Genomic DNA, 17,634 nt, shown 5'->3' on the forward strand with positions numbered 1-17,634 from the left:
AATTGGAAGGAATGCCATGTTTGCTGTAACAAACATTTTTCGTGTGCCTAACTCGTCCACAGAAGTCACAAACAGTCTTCACGGCGTTGATTGAATTCTCTTTAGGTTCAAGGCTGAGATTTAAAGAAGTGTTACCTGATAGTTGATGTTCCTGTTGCGCCACATACAAGAATTTTTTTGATATTGCAGGCATTGGATCCATGAGTAACACATGTGATATAACGTTACTATATTACTCGTTTAATCCGTGCAAAAAATGCATGGCTCGATCTTCAAGCTTACGTTGTGCAGTGATGGTGAGAACGAAACAAGAGCATTTGACAGTATAAGAGCAAATCGGATTCGGCCTGAAATTTTTGATTTCGTCCCAAATGATGCGTAATTTTGTGAAGTATTCTGTAACTGAGAGAGCACCTTGCTTCATTGATAATGCTTCTTGCTGAAGATCAGAAATCCGCAAGAGATCACCCTGTGAGTATTGCGACTTCAGATCGCGCCAAATCTCTTCCGCTTTATCTATCTATAAGATGCTTTGTCTAATAGAAATGGATACTGAATGAACGATCCAAGATACCACCATGTTGTTACAGTGACGCCATGCTCCATACATTCGATCATTCTTCAATGGTTCAAGTGTGCTTCCATCCACGAACTCTACTTTGTTTTTGGCACTTAGTGCTGTTATCATGGACCTGCTCCATGAATGATAATTGCTAGAATCCAAGACTGGAGAAACGATGGACTCTCGCTCGGATGAAAATACAGATAGCTTTCCATGCTGGGTGTTATCTCATTCATGATGAATGAATGAATGAAGTTAAAAGGAGAATGAAAGAACAAGAGTGCACGACAAAGCTCTTCATAAGAAGTGCTCGGATACCATATTAGAGAAGTAGTCACCCATAAAGAAAAAGAAATATACGTGCAAGATATTTGGAATGATAAAAAACAGCCGTATCAATTTATTTGATATTGGGAAGTTCATTTATATACACAAATGAAAGAGAAAAGCTTGTTAGGTAGTTACAACAAAATGCTCTTAAGTGGTCTAACTAAATTCTAACCAATTTCCTAATTAACTAACTGCTGTTGAGAAATAAAATGGCCAAATTAAGTATATCCATCCGCCCCACGTATATTTATTCTCATATCTTGAAAGCAGATCGAACGTGTCAAATCGTTTCAATGGCTAGTTAGTTCAATGTATTGAGTCGATCAGTGTCTTCTTAGCTTGTTGGATGCAACTTGCATAGCAACAATATATGCAAATTGATGGAGAGGCACAACTAGGCATTTGGTGTGCTTGCTGCCAAGTGGAAGTGGGGTTCATGAAATGTACAGTGATTTGTTATTTTAGTGCATTCCAGCATTTAAGACCTAGTTGTTAGGTTGGCCAAAGAAAGTAAGAGCATATTCTAATAATTCTATAAATTATTTTTATCAAGGGGACTGAGTAGTGAGTACCATGCCACTCTTGAAAATAAATAAATTAGTATTATATTAAATATTTATTTATTTCAAAAATGAATTTACTTTAAAAGAATTGGTAATTATTTTTCATTCTCCTACGTACATTTGTTGTTGTAAAAGATTAACGTTTCTAATTTCCAAAAAAAAAATAAAAAAAAATTAACGTTTCTGCTCAACCTAATGTTGTAGCTCTCTAAGCTCATATTAGGAAAATGTGTTAACTATGTTTCATTTATTAATAAATGTATGAATCAATTCATATAAAATTATTTTGCCTTGATTAATAGTTTCATGTGGTGTTTGATTATATAATTACATAAGAGAAAAAATTGTTATTTTTTATTTATAAATATTAATTTTTATTTTTTTGTCAGCAGTAGAAAGAATCAAATTCATATTTTTTTTCTTTTTCTAATTATTGAACCAACCTTATATTTTCATTTGTCGCCTATAGTAATTTTTATTGAAAAGGGTGCATATTTGAGTCCTAAAAAAAGGTTTCACTTAATTTTAAAAAATAATTACTTTTTGTCTTTCCAAAAGAATTTTTGCAAGAATATTTTTTTTTTGAAAAAAATTACAACGAAATTTAATGGCTGAAAACCTTTAAATTCGGTTTATGATATTTTTATATAATTTTTTTATATAAAAACAAAGTAATCAATAATAAAGACTTTTTTCTCATTGGGACCAGATTTAAAATATACATTTTATTTTATTGCGTAAATAAAAAAAAAGTAAATAGAAATTTAACTATATTCGAATATGAAAGATTATACATATACTATACGTACATACATGCACGAAAGTGCATACAGCTTAATTATATATAATCGAATAATTAATACAATTAACACATACAGATACAATTATTTGTGCGTAGCATTTTTGTTGTAAATTACTAGTAGTTGCTTGAACACAAGGGCATCTTAGTCACAGACTCTTGGCCTGAGTCTGAGATCTTTTCACCCAAAAGCTGCTATCCTCTTTCTCTTTCAATTCCTAGGGCTAGCTAGACTTACTCGGCTTGGCTCCAAAGCCTATATAATATATATATGTACTATTGTGCAATGTGTAGGTCTTTTATTGGTATATGATTTCTCATTTTTTTAAGAAAAAAGTATTTATCATTTTTTATTAATTTAATTACTCATTTAGTTATAATATTATAACAATTTACAAGCTTAAATACTTACAAATCATTCATTTTAGTTCCTACGTATACTATTTTAATCTTTTTGGTTATTATACTCTAAATTTATATAGACTGATAAAAAAATTAAAAATAGTATTTATATTATAAGAATTATTTTTAAATGTATAGATTAAAAGGTAAAATTTATATATACAACTATAAAGATGATATCAATAATTTAATCATATTTATATGTGTGATAGTAAATTTCACCGACAGTAATACTACATTAAAAGTAATAGTCTTTTAATGATTGATAATTTCTATTTGATTTATAATTAATTTAATATCTCAAATAATTATAATTATTAGTTAATAATATAGCAGGTAGACCAAAATTATTAAATTATAAAACTAAAAAATCAAATGTTACAATTAAAAATAAAGAAGACTAAAATCATGAATTTAAAAAATTAGGAGAATCAAAATTATAATTTAACATTGTCTCTAAGAGAAAAAATAATTTTTTTTCTTATAATTTGTGTCCTTTTAAAAGATAATAAATATTATTATCGTATTTTAAATTTACTTGTTTTTTTATCCGCCATCATATTTTACTTGTAAATAGGGTGGGAAAAAGGCACAAATCCATTAGTTTTCTTCGCTCATGAGCATATATATATATATATATATATATATATATATATATATAGTTTTGGTATAAAATTTTTATTTTTGGTGGAATGTTTTGGTATATAGATCCCATTCTCGGATGTTAGTTAAATTAGTTGTTTTAGGTTATGTTGACTAAAATTAATTGAAAAGTTAGTTAATAGTTAAATTTTCTTAAGTCAGTTTATTAAATAGTAAGTATCTGATCAAATTAATTGAAAATGTAAAATGACATGTTTGGAAAAAATTAGTAAGAAAATTGGATAAATATTTTAAGAATAGAAAAGAAATAAAATTTAAAAAATTTAAAAATTAACGTTTTTAAAAAATATTATTTTAAGTAGCATTTTATATCTACTTAAAAAAATTTATCGAACAATCAAATAAATTTTTGAGTTAGTAAAAAAAAAGTTAAAACCTAATTAAAATGAGTTGCTAAACATAATTTTAATGTGAATAAATACAGTACAACTCTATATTGTGATTCTCATTATTTATAATTAATAAAAAAGTGTTCCATTTAATATGTTCTATATAGTGAGGCCCTGCCAAGTGAGTATTTTTTTTCAATTATAAGAAATAAAAATTGTAAATCTAAGTCATGAAAAAGATTCAGATTAATTTTGGTATGACTGATATGTTTACTTTTTATGGCGAGAGATGAAAGGGAGTATTTTTCAAAATTAAGGAATTAAAAAAAATAAATTTGGAGGACTTAAAAAAAAATGACCAAAATTTGAGAAAATTAAAAAGCATATTTAAGTTTATGTTTTAAAACAATCTCTTTTAATAATAAATTTTTAAAAGTACCCTTCTTACATCAATGAGTCAAATATATTTGAAATTATGATCCGTATATCCTCGGTAACAAGTTATTGGTTTTTATATTTCCAAACACATGCTCTTGGCTTTTGTGTTGCATTCAAAAGTGTGCTTTTGAATTAGTATATGTTAGCGTGATTGGTATGGCTCAAAATTATTGTTTTGACAATTTTTGTCCGTTTGATCAGTGTTAAGACCTTTTGTTCTTTTCTTAATATGATTTTTCCTACAAAATATCCGACTCGGATTTATCGGGTTATATATAGATTTTAGTCAATATGTAAATGATTATAGGTGAAATAATTTTTAAATTGGATGTTGTCGATGAAGGAACTGAGATTTTAAACATAAACATGCAACTGATACGTGGTGCACTTTGTGCCACGACAATTATATTTTATCCTTATCTTTTCTCATATGCACAATAATAATTCAAAAAAAGAAAAAAAAATATCACGAGTTTTCCTGTTAAAAAAAATGAGGGACAAAGATAAACCTAGTAATATATAGAACGATGGGTACTCCAGCTGTTATGATTGTTGGGAAATTTCATCATATTAATTAAGTTCCCTCTTTGTTAACTCAAAATAAGCAGAAACGTACAATAGTCTTGTAGGCCATACTTAGCCAAGCCCTAGTAGTATAAAACAACACGTTAACATTGATATGCACATCATTAGTAAGATTAAGTTTCTTATGTATAGACAAGCACACCTGTTGTATTTATTTTAGCATCTTGATATATGTCTTCTTGTATTAGAAAGATTTTTGATTTTCTTTAACCACGAAGTATATCCCGTTTATTATTATATCATTTTGAGTTTAATATAATTTACATTTTTCCCAACATTGATATACACGAACTAAAAAATACAATGGATAAACATACACAGTTAATACATGAGTTAAAAAGGAGGAGGAAATGAAATAATAATATTTTCTTCACACTGTCTATTTTTATTATCCTAATACTATGACAAAAAAAGGTGGGGGTATGTGGTTAGTGTAAAGTAGTATCAAATATTCATTGTTGAAAATAAAGTGAATTTTGATTGTGTAAAGTTTACCTAGTCTAAAGGAAAAATAACAAGTATGTGCACGTTATAGTAGGATAAAAAAAATTATACGATGAAATTTCATTAAAGTATAAGTGCGTATAAATACATGTATATGTTGTAGAAAGAAATCCTACATCTTGTTAATTAAAATTAGTGTTTTTCTAACTCTAAATAAAAAAAACCTACCTTAAATTCGGATAAACTTTCCTTGAGAAAGATATGTCATTTTCTTATCACGGTGTAATAATTTTGAAGATTGTTAACGTCATATATTTTTTCTACAACTTTTTAATTCAAATAAAGTCAATACACGTGCAATAGAAAACATAGATATACTGTATATGTGGTTTAATACCTGACGCTGGAAATCGTTCCTCTTTCTCACATATCACCTCTTTTGAAAGTGTTGAAATTTTATCTTTAATGGTTGGATTGGAATGTTTAAACAAATTGGGCTAGCGTCCTGACCAGTCATGTGGGTCAAGCCTAATTTCATTTCCTCCAAGAAATCAATAGTCAATAATTGAGTCATTTACTGATAGATTTTTTTTTTAAATAATTTAATAAAGGATCTTCCTAATCACTACTAGTCAAGGTTATCAATATCGAGAGTCTACACAGACTCGTGAGAGCTTCTACGAGTCAACTCGTAGAGTTGACTCGTAGACTCGTAAGAATCTACTTCGTAAAAAAAAATATATGGATAATAAGTAAATATATTCAAAATGCACCAATTTGCAAACAGATGACAATAAGTTCATAGTTCATAGTTCATACTTCATATTAGTCTATTACAAAACACAACAACTGACCCTACAATGTTAGAGTTGGATCAATCTTGTTACTGAAATTCAATAGAATTATACTTTTCATATGTGAGGAGATGGAAAATGCAAAAGAGAAGATAAAATGAAACTTTAATAACACCAAGAAAAGGTATAATTTTTGAACTTTCTTAGATTTAAAATTTTCTTGTGTATTATTTAGAGTTTTAACTATTTCTAATATAGCATATTTGATATCTATTTTAAGCTTTTGATCTAGATAATTTAATTTTTGTGGAACCTAATGATGATGCACAATCTGAGAAAGACCTTGATGATGATGATGGAGATGGAGATGATGATGAAAGTGATGATATTCATGGAGATGATCCTATTAGATGATTGGACATGCTTCTTTGAAGACATTTGTGCTTTTTTTAATTATTTAAATGCTTTAATTTTGAACACTTATGCATGGTTGTCAAACTCTAGAGTCAACTTGTAGACTCTTACGAGTTTACACGAGTCCACTCCGAGTCCACGAGTCTGCTCCGAGTTTGCTCAAAAACGAGTTTGCTTCCGAGTCAACTCATGGGACTGAAGTAAAATCTTAAACTCGTAAGAGTCTACGAGTTGACTTTAGAGTTTGACAACCATGCTATTAGTAAGACTTAGAGTATTCATTAAGAAACTAACAGAAAAAAATGTTTATTGTAAAAATTGTAAAAAAAGTTAAAAATAATATAATTTTATGCATTTTAATAAAATATTTTTCTTCATGTACTAAGGACATAATTAATATTTGCCTTTAATAAATTAACTATTAATTAAGTCATTCTCATATATGTTTAAAGTTATTACACATAGATTAAAAATTATTTAATGAAAATAAAATTTATTATATTTAAATTAAAATATCCTTATTTAATATCTTGATCTTTAATATTTGCACCAGTAGTAATGGATACTAAGGGTATATTTCTTTTAAAAAATAAAGATATATTTGAGAAAAATACATTAATTAAATTTTGAAATTTTAAAACATCAAATATTTTAGAAAAAAATAGAAAGCTAAAAAGATATAGGATGGAGGAAATATTTGAGTTTCTAAGTTTGTTTTGTGAATTACTTTCTTGTTTAGTTTTCTTCGTTTGCTTAAATTATTAATCAGAAATATATATATTATAGATTTCTATTCAAGGTTAGATTATTTATGAAATCTAAATGATTCTTATAAAATATTATTTTAAAACATCCATGTTTTGTCCTTAAAATAAAAGTAGAGAGATAATTAATTATAAAAAAAATTGATACTTTCACATTTGTTTAGTTTTTTATGAGTTATTTTCACATTTGTTTACATTATTATACTTTCCAAATTCCTCATTTTTTCTCTCTTTTTTTCATTGTTCTATCCCTTTTATTTTCATGAACCATCTCCAATCCGTCCGTACAATGTGAGAGAACATATTTTTGTAGCTAGAAATAAAAATAGTAGGATTCTCTAAAAAAAAATAGAAATAGTAGGAGAAGAAAAAGAAGGTACACTGATAAACAGTGAGGTCAGTTGCAGTTGATTGTACCCGAGCCAACTTGGGAATTGGGACCAGTGGCCCAAGCCCAACGAACACGGCTCGGCTCAGCTTCGTAGCCAACTTGAGCGAAATGACGTCATCTTGGATTTCACCCATGACATCATCACATCTATCCCATCCCTTCCTTGCGTGCCACGTGGTGTCATGCTGATTCGTTCTCTATTATTTCAGTCGCAGCCCGCGCGTGATAACCACCACCTCAGAAGTGTTCTATTTACATTTTAGACTTACAGATAACTTTTGCCTTCAATGCCCACCAAACTTACGATTCAAACTAGCCAATAAAATCCTGTGTTTAGGAGAAATTTTACGTGGGCATTGCTCTCCCTTTAATTAAATGTTAAAAATTAAAAATATAAAATGAAGGAAAACATTTTGGGTTAACCTTAATTTTTTTAATATTCCAACAATATGAGTAAATTATTTAAAAAGGAGTTTAATTATTAATATTCCAATTAAATTCTTAAAAACAATTAAATAAAATAATAAGCGTGTTTAATATATATCTTGCTTTGACTTAAACTAATATATGTCCGGACTAATTAGAATTTAGAAATTTAATTTTATAAGATTTTTTTTTGTGTGAATCAAAGTAAGTTTAATATAAAGACAATTGTTTTAACAGTATTAATAAAAATGATTTTAGTTGGGAAAAAATACAACTTTTCTTATTTCATAGCGAGGGAGTTGAAACCAAGTGTACGTATTGCATCAAATTAAAGTTGGAAAATTATATTTATAATAACTAAAAAGATGTTTTATCTTTTAAAATTTATCCTATATATAGAAAATTATATATCAATAATGATATTTTTTTATTTTTAAAAACAAAAAATCATGTTAAAAATTTATAATAATACACGTCATATTCTTAATTATATGCTCTTAACATAAATATGTTTATTTTAACTTAACCCATAACATTTTACATATATAATGTATTATTTGTTTTAAAATATAGACTTTAAAACATTCTCAAATTTTAGTTTCAACCTTTTTAAAGTTACACTTAGTAATATTAAAGGTTGAAAATCTATATATTATGTGGATAAATCACATTATTAAATAAATGTCATCAAGTTGCATGGGATAATCTTGAAGTGCAAAAAAACAAGAACAAAAAACGAAAAACGCACGCGCCTAGTGTCGGCTGGAGTGTGCCCACGCCATCCCCATTGCTCTCACGCACCTTCTCTTTAACCCAACCAAAGTTACGAAAACTCAGTTTAGTCATTCATCTAATTGATAGTGGTATATATATATATATATATATATATATATATATATATATATATATATAAGATTATTTAATTTAAAAAATTCATTTATATTCCAAAATTTAAAATAATAATTAAAATATTAAAATTAATAACAAAAATTCATAAATAACAATTTAATAATATAATTACACAAATTTTAGATCTTTTTAAAGCGTTTTAAAGTATTTCTTTTATTTTACAAAATAAATTTTAAAAGCCGATTTAAATTATCAAATTTATCCAAAATTGATCAAAACTGATGGGATCATCTCGAATTAAATACATAATTGATCTAATAATCAAATCTCCATTATACCGTCGGATCCCGTTAAACCAGTTGGGCCAGTTAAGTCAGACCGGAATTTTAAACTAGAGACCCAATACATGAAGTAATTTTCTTTCATTTTCCTCTCTTCCCCGGAAACACCCCACCCCTCCTTTATTTATTATTCCCCAAAACCAAAACCCCTTTATTCATTTCTCTTGCTTACCCTATCTATGAACACTCCTCATTATCCTCTTCTCTAGCAAAGTCATATATAGTACGGACACTGTTAGTTAACTAATTAGTTCTTAATCACCCTATGGACACCATTCGCAGTACCACCACCATCAGCGTGCAACAAAGAACCCCCACAAAGAAAACCAAGCCCAAGAAAAAGAACACCCCTCACCCAGTGAAGGTAGTGTACATATCCAACCCCATGAAGATCAAGACCAGCGCATCCGAGTTTAGGGCTTTGGTGCAAGAGCTCACCGGCCAGGACGCCGAGTCCCCGCCAGATCCCACCCGCTTCCACGGCCTAATTCACCCTGATTCCTCCTCTTCTGTCGATCACATCGAAGAGGAAGAGGACAATGTTCACAGTGTGAATTGTGTTGTTCCTCCCGCAGTCGCCGACGAGAATATGAGCCTCGCCGGCTGCTACGAGGAGGAACAACAACAACAGCCTTCCTCGATGGAGAGTATAAATAATTTCGAGCCGCTGGACGACGACGACGTTTTCACGCCCCAGATGATAGAGAACATCTCCGCCCTGCTCCCAGCAAGTGTATTCTATGAATCCCCTCATCTTAATCACTGGTGATACCACGGATGGATGCAGTGTAATTAGTTATTATATTATGTTCCTTCTATCCTCGGTAAGGTCAAGCTCAAATTTAAAAAAGCAAGTTAATTTTGCTCTCCATCTATAGATGGATAATAATTGTTCTTAATTATTGTTGATTTCGGACCATTAATTTGTGAAGTATATTATGGCTTGTTTATATATGTATATATATATATATATATATATATATATATATATATATATATATATATATATATATATATATATATATATATATATATATATGATTACTTTATTCGACTGAAGTGACTGACTGAACTTGATGTTGATTAATTAACTGTACCTTAATCATGTTAACTTAAACTTTGTTTTGAATGTGTTTTTAATTATTATTATTTTTTGTGTATGTTTGGTTATCATGAAAATGAAATTAGGGCATTAGATTGTGATGGGAGTTTAGGAATTTGCATGCTTGTTAGGTTGATTGGAAGAGTTTTTATGCACGGCGGCTCCGGCGACTATGTTCTTTACTCTTGTGGAGGGATAAGTGAGTAACGGAACTAGGTGCAAGAATTGATTGATTTGTTTTAGTGGTTGGAATTGAATTTGATGTCAAAAAAATTAAAAAAAGAAGAGTGTGGATAGAGAGATCGATAGGGACCCAATTCATGAAAAAACTTCAATGACCACTTATTTTTAGTACATTTAATGATTCAAATACTAGTGCAGTATTTTTTGGATGGGAAAAAACTTCTGCCCGTATACCTAACCACGCCTAGATTTTTGTTTTTTTATAAATAATTTTTAACAGTCAAGTTAGCATAAAGCATGCTCAAGTTGGTAAAATGGATACAGATGTATGGAAGTCCTTAATTAAGATTTGAGTGAAGAACATTGCTTATTTCAGGTACATCTTAGTTTGTAAAATTGGTTTTTTGTTTTGTATAAGTTTTTAGATACATACAAACGGAATCTTACTCAGTGCAAAAGTAACAAAATATTACTTTCATGTTAAGTTAAAACCAAGTTTAAAATTCAAACTAAATCTTACCTAAAAGCTATCAAACAACCCATGCATAAGCTTGGAAACAGAAAGCATATATTGACTTCCCCAACACTAAATTATACACAGCCATGAAAATTGCTCCAGGAACAGATTGTTTCAAAAAATTTGTTGATAAAGAACAAAGCAAAATAGATGGTTTAAATTGAAAGTTAGATATTCCTACATGTAGAATATCTTATCCTTTTTTTTCGGTAGTATTAACATTGCCTAGCTAGATATTGCTGTATGTAGTTATCGTCAAATATTGGTATATTCTGGCACAGCTATGACATTTTCCTAAGTTATGAAACTTTTATGAAAAGGGGAAGAGCTAGAAATTGTATTTCCTGTACAACAAAACCCTATACACAGAGAGATAAAAAAAGATATACAGTAGAGAAAAGTCTGAGATAAAATATTTGATATGATAAAGATATACATATGGAGAAAAAATAATGTAAAAAATATCGTGAAATTGTTTCACAAATAATATAACTCCAATGATCATGTAGAAATAATAGAATTTTACTTAAGTATACTCGCAACATTAAAATATTTTTATATTATTATTGAATTACTAATTTATGAAAGATAAATTTATTAACTTTTAAAATAATTATATTAAAAATAGTTTTTGATTGATTGATTCTCTAAATTTATTTTATTATAACAATATATGAGAATTAAACTCTTATAATTATGGACTATTAATTTGAAGCATATATAAACTCCACTTTCCAGAATTTTATTTGTGTTTTAATTAGTAATTAATCAAGATAAATTATACTAGTATATATTTATACCCAAGCTTAATTTCTTGACGGATATAATGAAAACCCTTAAGTTTGATATAATTAAACGCTTAATAATTATAATTGAACAGAGTTGTAGAAATTAAACGAGAATTATGGTGGTATGAGTGTACAGCTTGCTTTCCAACCTCCTTATCCATTTATGGAAAAGTTAGCACCAACTATGACTTCTATTACGAATTACAGTGGTAAGATGAGGAAGCCAGTCACTTCAGATAATGAGACAACATAGGTTGAGAAAGACCCTTTCAGTTTCCTCTGATGATGATGATCATAGATTACATGAACATTCGGCCAAATATATATGGAAAAAGTTAACCCTTTTTATATTTAGGTATATAGTTGAAGTCTTGAAGATATTTTTTAATGGGTTTCTGCTGTCGTTAGTTTTCGAATGGTGTATATAATTAAATGAGGTGTGATCATTGATATCTGCATAGTTTGTTGTTTCTCACACGTATTAATTAAGCCAACACGAGGATCATGAGTACAAATAAACTGTATAGTACTATATAGCTAATTAATGAAAATGACTGCGGTATTTGTTCCCTTAATCATCTTGTTTCTACGTACAGATTAGTTGTTAATTTCCTCATGTGTGCACTTTTCAAAAGAGAGTGTATTAATTCTCATTTTTTTGAAGTGATTAATTTTACGATATACTTTTTCTTCTATACTATATATTAGCTTGCTAGATATATTGTAATTTTCATAAAGGAGTTGAATGAGTGTGTGGTGTAATAATTTTTATTAATTATTTGAATCGTTAAATGAGAGATAATATATGATGCGCGCGTCTCATCAGAAAGATTTGGAAGTAATTATACGAGAGGAAGTTATATAAGTGACTGATGCAAACAGAACCAAATTGAAGGACAAAATTTCTGTTATTTCTTACAACTTGCATCTGCTCTAATGATTATATCTCGTAATGGTGGGGTGAACCTTTTCTTCGATCTCTCAAGTCTCAACTTGCAAAGGGTCTTCGATCATTTTATCAGTTTATGTATGTCTTGGTCATGTGAAAAGACTTTTTAAAGTGTCACTTTCTGGGGTGCTTCTTTTCCATTTTTTATTCCTTCCACAAGGTTGAAGGAATATATTTAACTTAATAATATTGTAAATTACAAATTTGTAGAACAGTAGATGTATAATGTGTCAGAATCTTTAAGCCCTCCCGGCAAAATCTCACCTGCCAACATATTTTTTTAGAAAAATGTTTTTTAAATTAACACTATTAAATTGTTTTTAGTGAAAAAGACTACGCACTAACTAACATAATAATGTAAAAATGATTTTATTATCATTTAATTATGAATCATTATATATTACTTCCTTCAATTCTATATATTGATCACTTTTATCGAATTATCAAGACTAAGGAACAGAAGTTAAGTCCTTAAATATGTCTGAACATAAAACAAATTTATAATTATATCCTAACATAATTACACATCCAACTTATTCCACTAATAACTACTTAAATGTTTAGCCTAAAGTATTATATCTCATTTTTTCTCTTTCACGTCATTATTAATATTTATCCATTACTCTACTATCCCATCAATGGATATGGACCACTAACAATCTTGCCTCAACAAACAACATACATGAGTAATTACTCCATTATCTCCATCAATGAATATGGACCAATAACAACTTTGAATTTCTCTTATAATAAAATCTTACCCAATGACCATAAAAAATTAACAAGTCAATGATTATTATTCTCTGCGATCAATATCTTAATAATGGTTATTGTAATTGAACTAATTATTTAAAAGAGAATGAAGTATTTGAAGAGGTATATAGGTAACATGAGAGAAAAGGTAATACGAGAAAAGAGAATTAAGTATCTGAAGATGTACTCATATTTTCATTAATTACATGAAGTGAGAAAAGTGGATGGACGGTGCATGAAAAATAGGCTTTTCCTAATAATGAAGTATTGAGAATAGTATAAAGAATAGAATTGAAAAATCATTATTAATAGATTAGTTGATAACTTGTAAATAAAACCAAGTATTCCTTCTAGAATGTGACCAATATATAAGACTGGATGAAATATAAGTTTGTTGACTTTTATAATGATTATTTTATATTTATATGTAATTTCATTCATGTAGGATACTTGTAGTTATGATAACTTTTTTTGGATCAGAAATCACAAGTATCTTTAAACACATTACGTTAGATATTAATGTCACTCGTCATCATTCCTCTACTTATTATGAATGAATGTAATGAGATTTTATAAGGGTGCACCAAGCATATGAGTTGATTACTATCACTTTAATTATGCATAAAAAATGATAAAAATGAGAAAAACATATAATATATTCTACATTTTTAAAAAATTATTAAGAATGTATTTAAATTTTTTCTTAACTTCTTACACTAATAAATTAAATTTAACAATGGTTAGACATTACGAATATAAACTTATAGTATGTTTAGTGTATTGTATTAACATAAAATTTTGTTAATATAAAAAATTAATATATTCTAAATATTAAGGATAATACATTAGTAGGTCCCTGAACTTTTATTCAATTTTTATTTAGGTTCTTGAACTATAAAAAATTGTAATGGGATCCTTCATCTTTTCCAATTTTTGTAACTAGTAGAAAACTTTTGATTCAATCTTTGCCCATTTTCTAGTTCTAGTTTGTTTGTGTCAGGATAAACGAAGTTAAGTTTGCAGCGGTCTCTCTCAAAAAAAAAAAAAGTTTAGAGCGGTGATAATTTCTTGAGTTATCTAATTTTCCCAATTGTTTTAAGAAGACTTTAAGTCAATTACTGTTCAACGTAATATTAAGACTTTAACTCATCTTTTTCTCGAATAAATGAATTTTATAATATTAGAATGGAGGATGTTATCTATCGTGTTTTCTAGATTTTAATTAAGAACTTGATCTATTTTCTTATATTTTGTATTTAATTTCTTTTTAGGTAATAAAGAAGGATAATAGATTTCTAACGGATTAAAGAAAAAAGTTCAAAAGATCATAAAAGAGAACCTTCTACAATATTGAGTCTTTTCTATTTAACATGAGATATTGGTCCCACTTAAAAAAGATAGAAAAATAGATTATGAAGGATATATTTTCTCATCTCTCAAATGGTAGCCGTTGTTTATGGTTCTTGCTCTTTCTTTCTCTAGGATTAAAAAAAAGATAAAAAAACATGGATTAATATATATATATATATATATATATATATATATATATATATATATATATATATATATATATATATATATTACAAGGACTGTTTTAAAAAAGAACATTAATATATATAAAAAATTGTATATTAAACATACTAAAAGCATATTTAAGTTTATTTTTTTTAATGGATATTTATTTTCTTCTCCATGTTTGTACTTTCTTGAATGTGATTGTGTGCTACTCATTCAAAGTTAATTCCCATTCCCACCATGAACTTTAAGAAAGAAGAATAATCAGTCCTACATATTATTATAATAAATATAAAACAAGCACGTACTTCTTAAAAAAAATATAAAACAAGCAAAAGAAATGAGTTAGCTAATTCGATCATGATCAATTCCAAATAATTATGGAGGTGCTAGTCATACAGACAATAGACACTCAAACAATGTAGTCATGTATATTTCAACGTTGACATTCGATTCAGTTCAATTTTCTATGAATATGCAGTCAATTGAAAAAACACTTGAACCTTGCCACGAAGGGTTTCAGGAGAGAAGAGAACAAGTTCTTATTGTCATCATATTAATTCAAATAGCAGGATATCTGCGCTGAAACACTCATATATGAAGGTCTCTGTGACTCTCATTCTGCACAATTTTTGATAGAGACGAATATGTTCCAATCAAAGCACTAGTGATTCCGCATGCGGCAATTATGACGCTAAGTGTAACCTAATGATGCCAAAAAGAAGAATAGTAAGATGAAACTTTGAAAGATATATAAGAAATTAAAACTTCCGAGTAAATTGCATTATGCTAAATGCTCACAAATAAAGTTGTGTTTAAAGTAATTTTTTTATCCATAGAAGTTTATAACAATTCATATATACAATTTAACCAATTAAACTATAAAACAACTCATATATCCTATTTAATCAATTGAATTAAATTATCTTGATTAATGTTATTTAGGTAATAGTGAGAACACCTTGATTAAAATAGGACACTTTAATTTCATTCAAATGAATTGAAAGCAAGACTAACTTGAGTAGACTAAGTTGTTTTAGAAATCAAATTAGATATTTAAACTTTTTAAAGAAAAAACAAACAATACACAACTGGGCTTGGATGGTTGTCCTCTTGCAAGTTGCACTGATGTCAAGAGCATGAAAAAATTGAAAGTCACGGGAAAACGTAAAATCATGCATGCATTTGACCATGGGGCATATGGATGAGCTATCAAACAGGGAACCAAATCACTTGTTGCTGTTTTTTTAATCTCTAATTAAAAAATGTCACTCCAATTAAAAAAATCAGTAGCATTAGTCTTACTACTTTTTCTTTTTCAGTTACATGTCATTTTTTAATGGGAGATAAGAAAAGAAACTAGAAAAGGGAACAAGTGATCTTACAATACAATAAACATGATTAATTAATTGGTCTTAGCTACTAGTACTTCATATTACCTAGAGGTTCCCCTTCTGAAATTATTAATCAAATTATTACACCCCCAGAGAATAGAATTTTTTACCCTTAATATTTTCACAAGATAAATACAGTCGGGGAAAAAATATATCAAGAGTTAACAAGATCAGCTACACTCACTCATACCTGTGTAGTTGTTGCTTTTCCCCCCACAATTTTCAGAAAACATAAAGCTGGCATTACCACTGCCTGAAAAATATAGCAATTCTACATTACGCTCGCAGCTGTTTCATTTGAATTCCTTACAAGCAACAGAAACTATATATGAATATTTTACATCACAAGCATATATACTATCGTGTCCAAGAAAACAAAAATATGTTTGGATTATTCCTTTCCAAAAGGAGAATCTAACTTACAATGAAGTTATCAATTTGATAACAGAAACTTCACATACTATTACCTACTTCAACCATATATATATATATATATATATATATATATATATTTTATTTTCATTTTTTCCCCTCTTATCAATGGCCTCATCCCTTTTGCGAGGGACAATGTCGTTTCTTCTACTCAGATTTTCAAAATTACATCATTCCTACTTATTAGTCAATCCATAGTCAAGTTGGACATTAGCAAAAAAATAAGGGCATGTTTGGCAGAGAGCACAGAGCATGCATGAATCGTTGAGTACGCGGCAGGGAATTAATTTTACCTGTGATTGGAGTGATATGACACAGATAATGTTTTATGCATGATTGCTAATAAGAAGAGGGTTAAATTAGAGAATGCACAACGATAGAAGACAAATTAGTCTTTTTATTTCCATCTTGTCTTTTCTTTTATTCGCTTCTTTTTTTCCCCTCGCGGGTATCTTCCTGTCTCTTAGCTTATTGGGTAATCTCGCTCATAATATTGTGATAAGCGCTGGCTTGAAGGGTTTTCGGACATGATGGGGATTAAACATGAGATTCAAGGACTGATGCAGGTTAGTGTTTATGGGAATAATTGCTTTCACAAGAAATATTTTTTTCTTATATGTATTTGATAAAAAAATATTTTACTTCCATAAAAAATAGGTGCTGTCTCCATAAATAATATTTTTTTAGATGAATATAGAAAGTTATAAGTAAAAGATAATAAATTAATACTAATTTTATCATTTTAAATTTTAAATTTTTACTGTTTTACTCCTATATATAATATTAACACATACATAAAGATGATGAGAAATACACACTTTGACTCGGTTGTAATTTATGAAAGATTATAATTAATTTGAATTTTTTATCATAAAATTATATATTTCATAAAAAATTATAATGTTTT

General features: G+C 28.3%; 1 protein-coding gene across 1 annotated transcript; it reads left to right on the forward strand.

Annotated features, from left to right (window-relative positions):
* The first annotated feature begins 9,181 nt into the window (after positions 1 to 9,181).
* LOC114406639 (sigma factor binding protein 1, chloroplastic-like) lies at positions 9,182 to 10,044 on the forward strand. The gene has a single exon (XM_028369400.1). The coding sequence runs from the start codon at positions 9,360 to 9,362 to the stop codon at positions 9,861 to 9,863; it is 504 nt and encodes a 167-aa protein (XP_028225201.1). The 5' UTR covers positions 9,182 to 9,359; the 3' UTR covers positions 9,864 to 10,044.
* The last annotated feature ends 7,590 nt before the right edge of the window (positions 10,045 to 17,634 follow it).

The sequence above is a fragment of the Glycine soja genome, chromosome 3, assembly GCF_004193775.1.
Source record: "Glycine soja cultivar W05 chromosome 3, ASM419377v2, whole genome shotgun sequence".
In the NCBI taxonomy this organism is placed as follows: Eukaryota; Viridiplantae; Streptophyta; class Magnoliopsida; order Fabales; family Fabaceae; genus Glycine; species Glycine soja.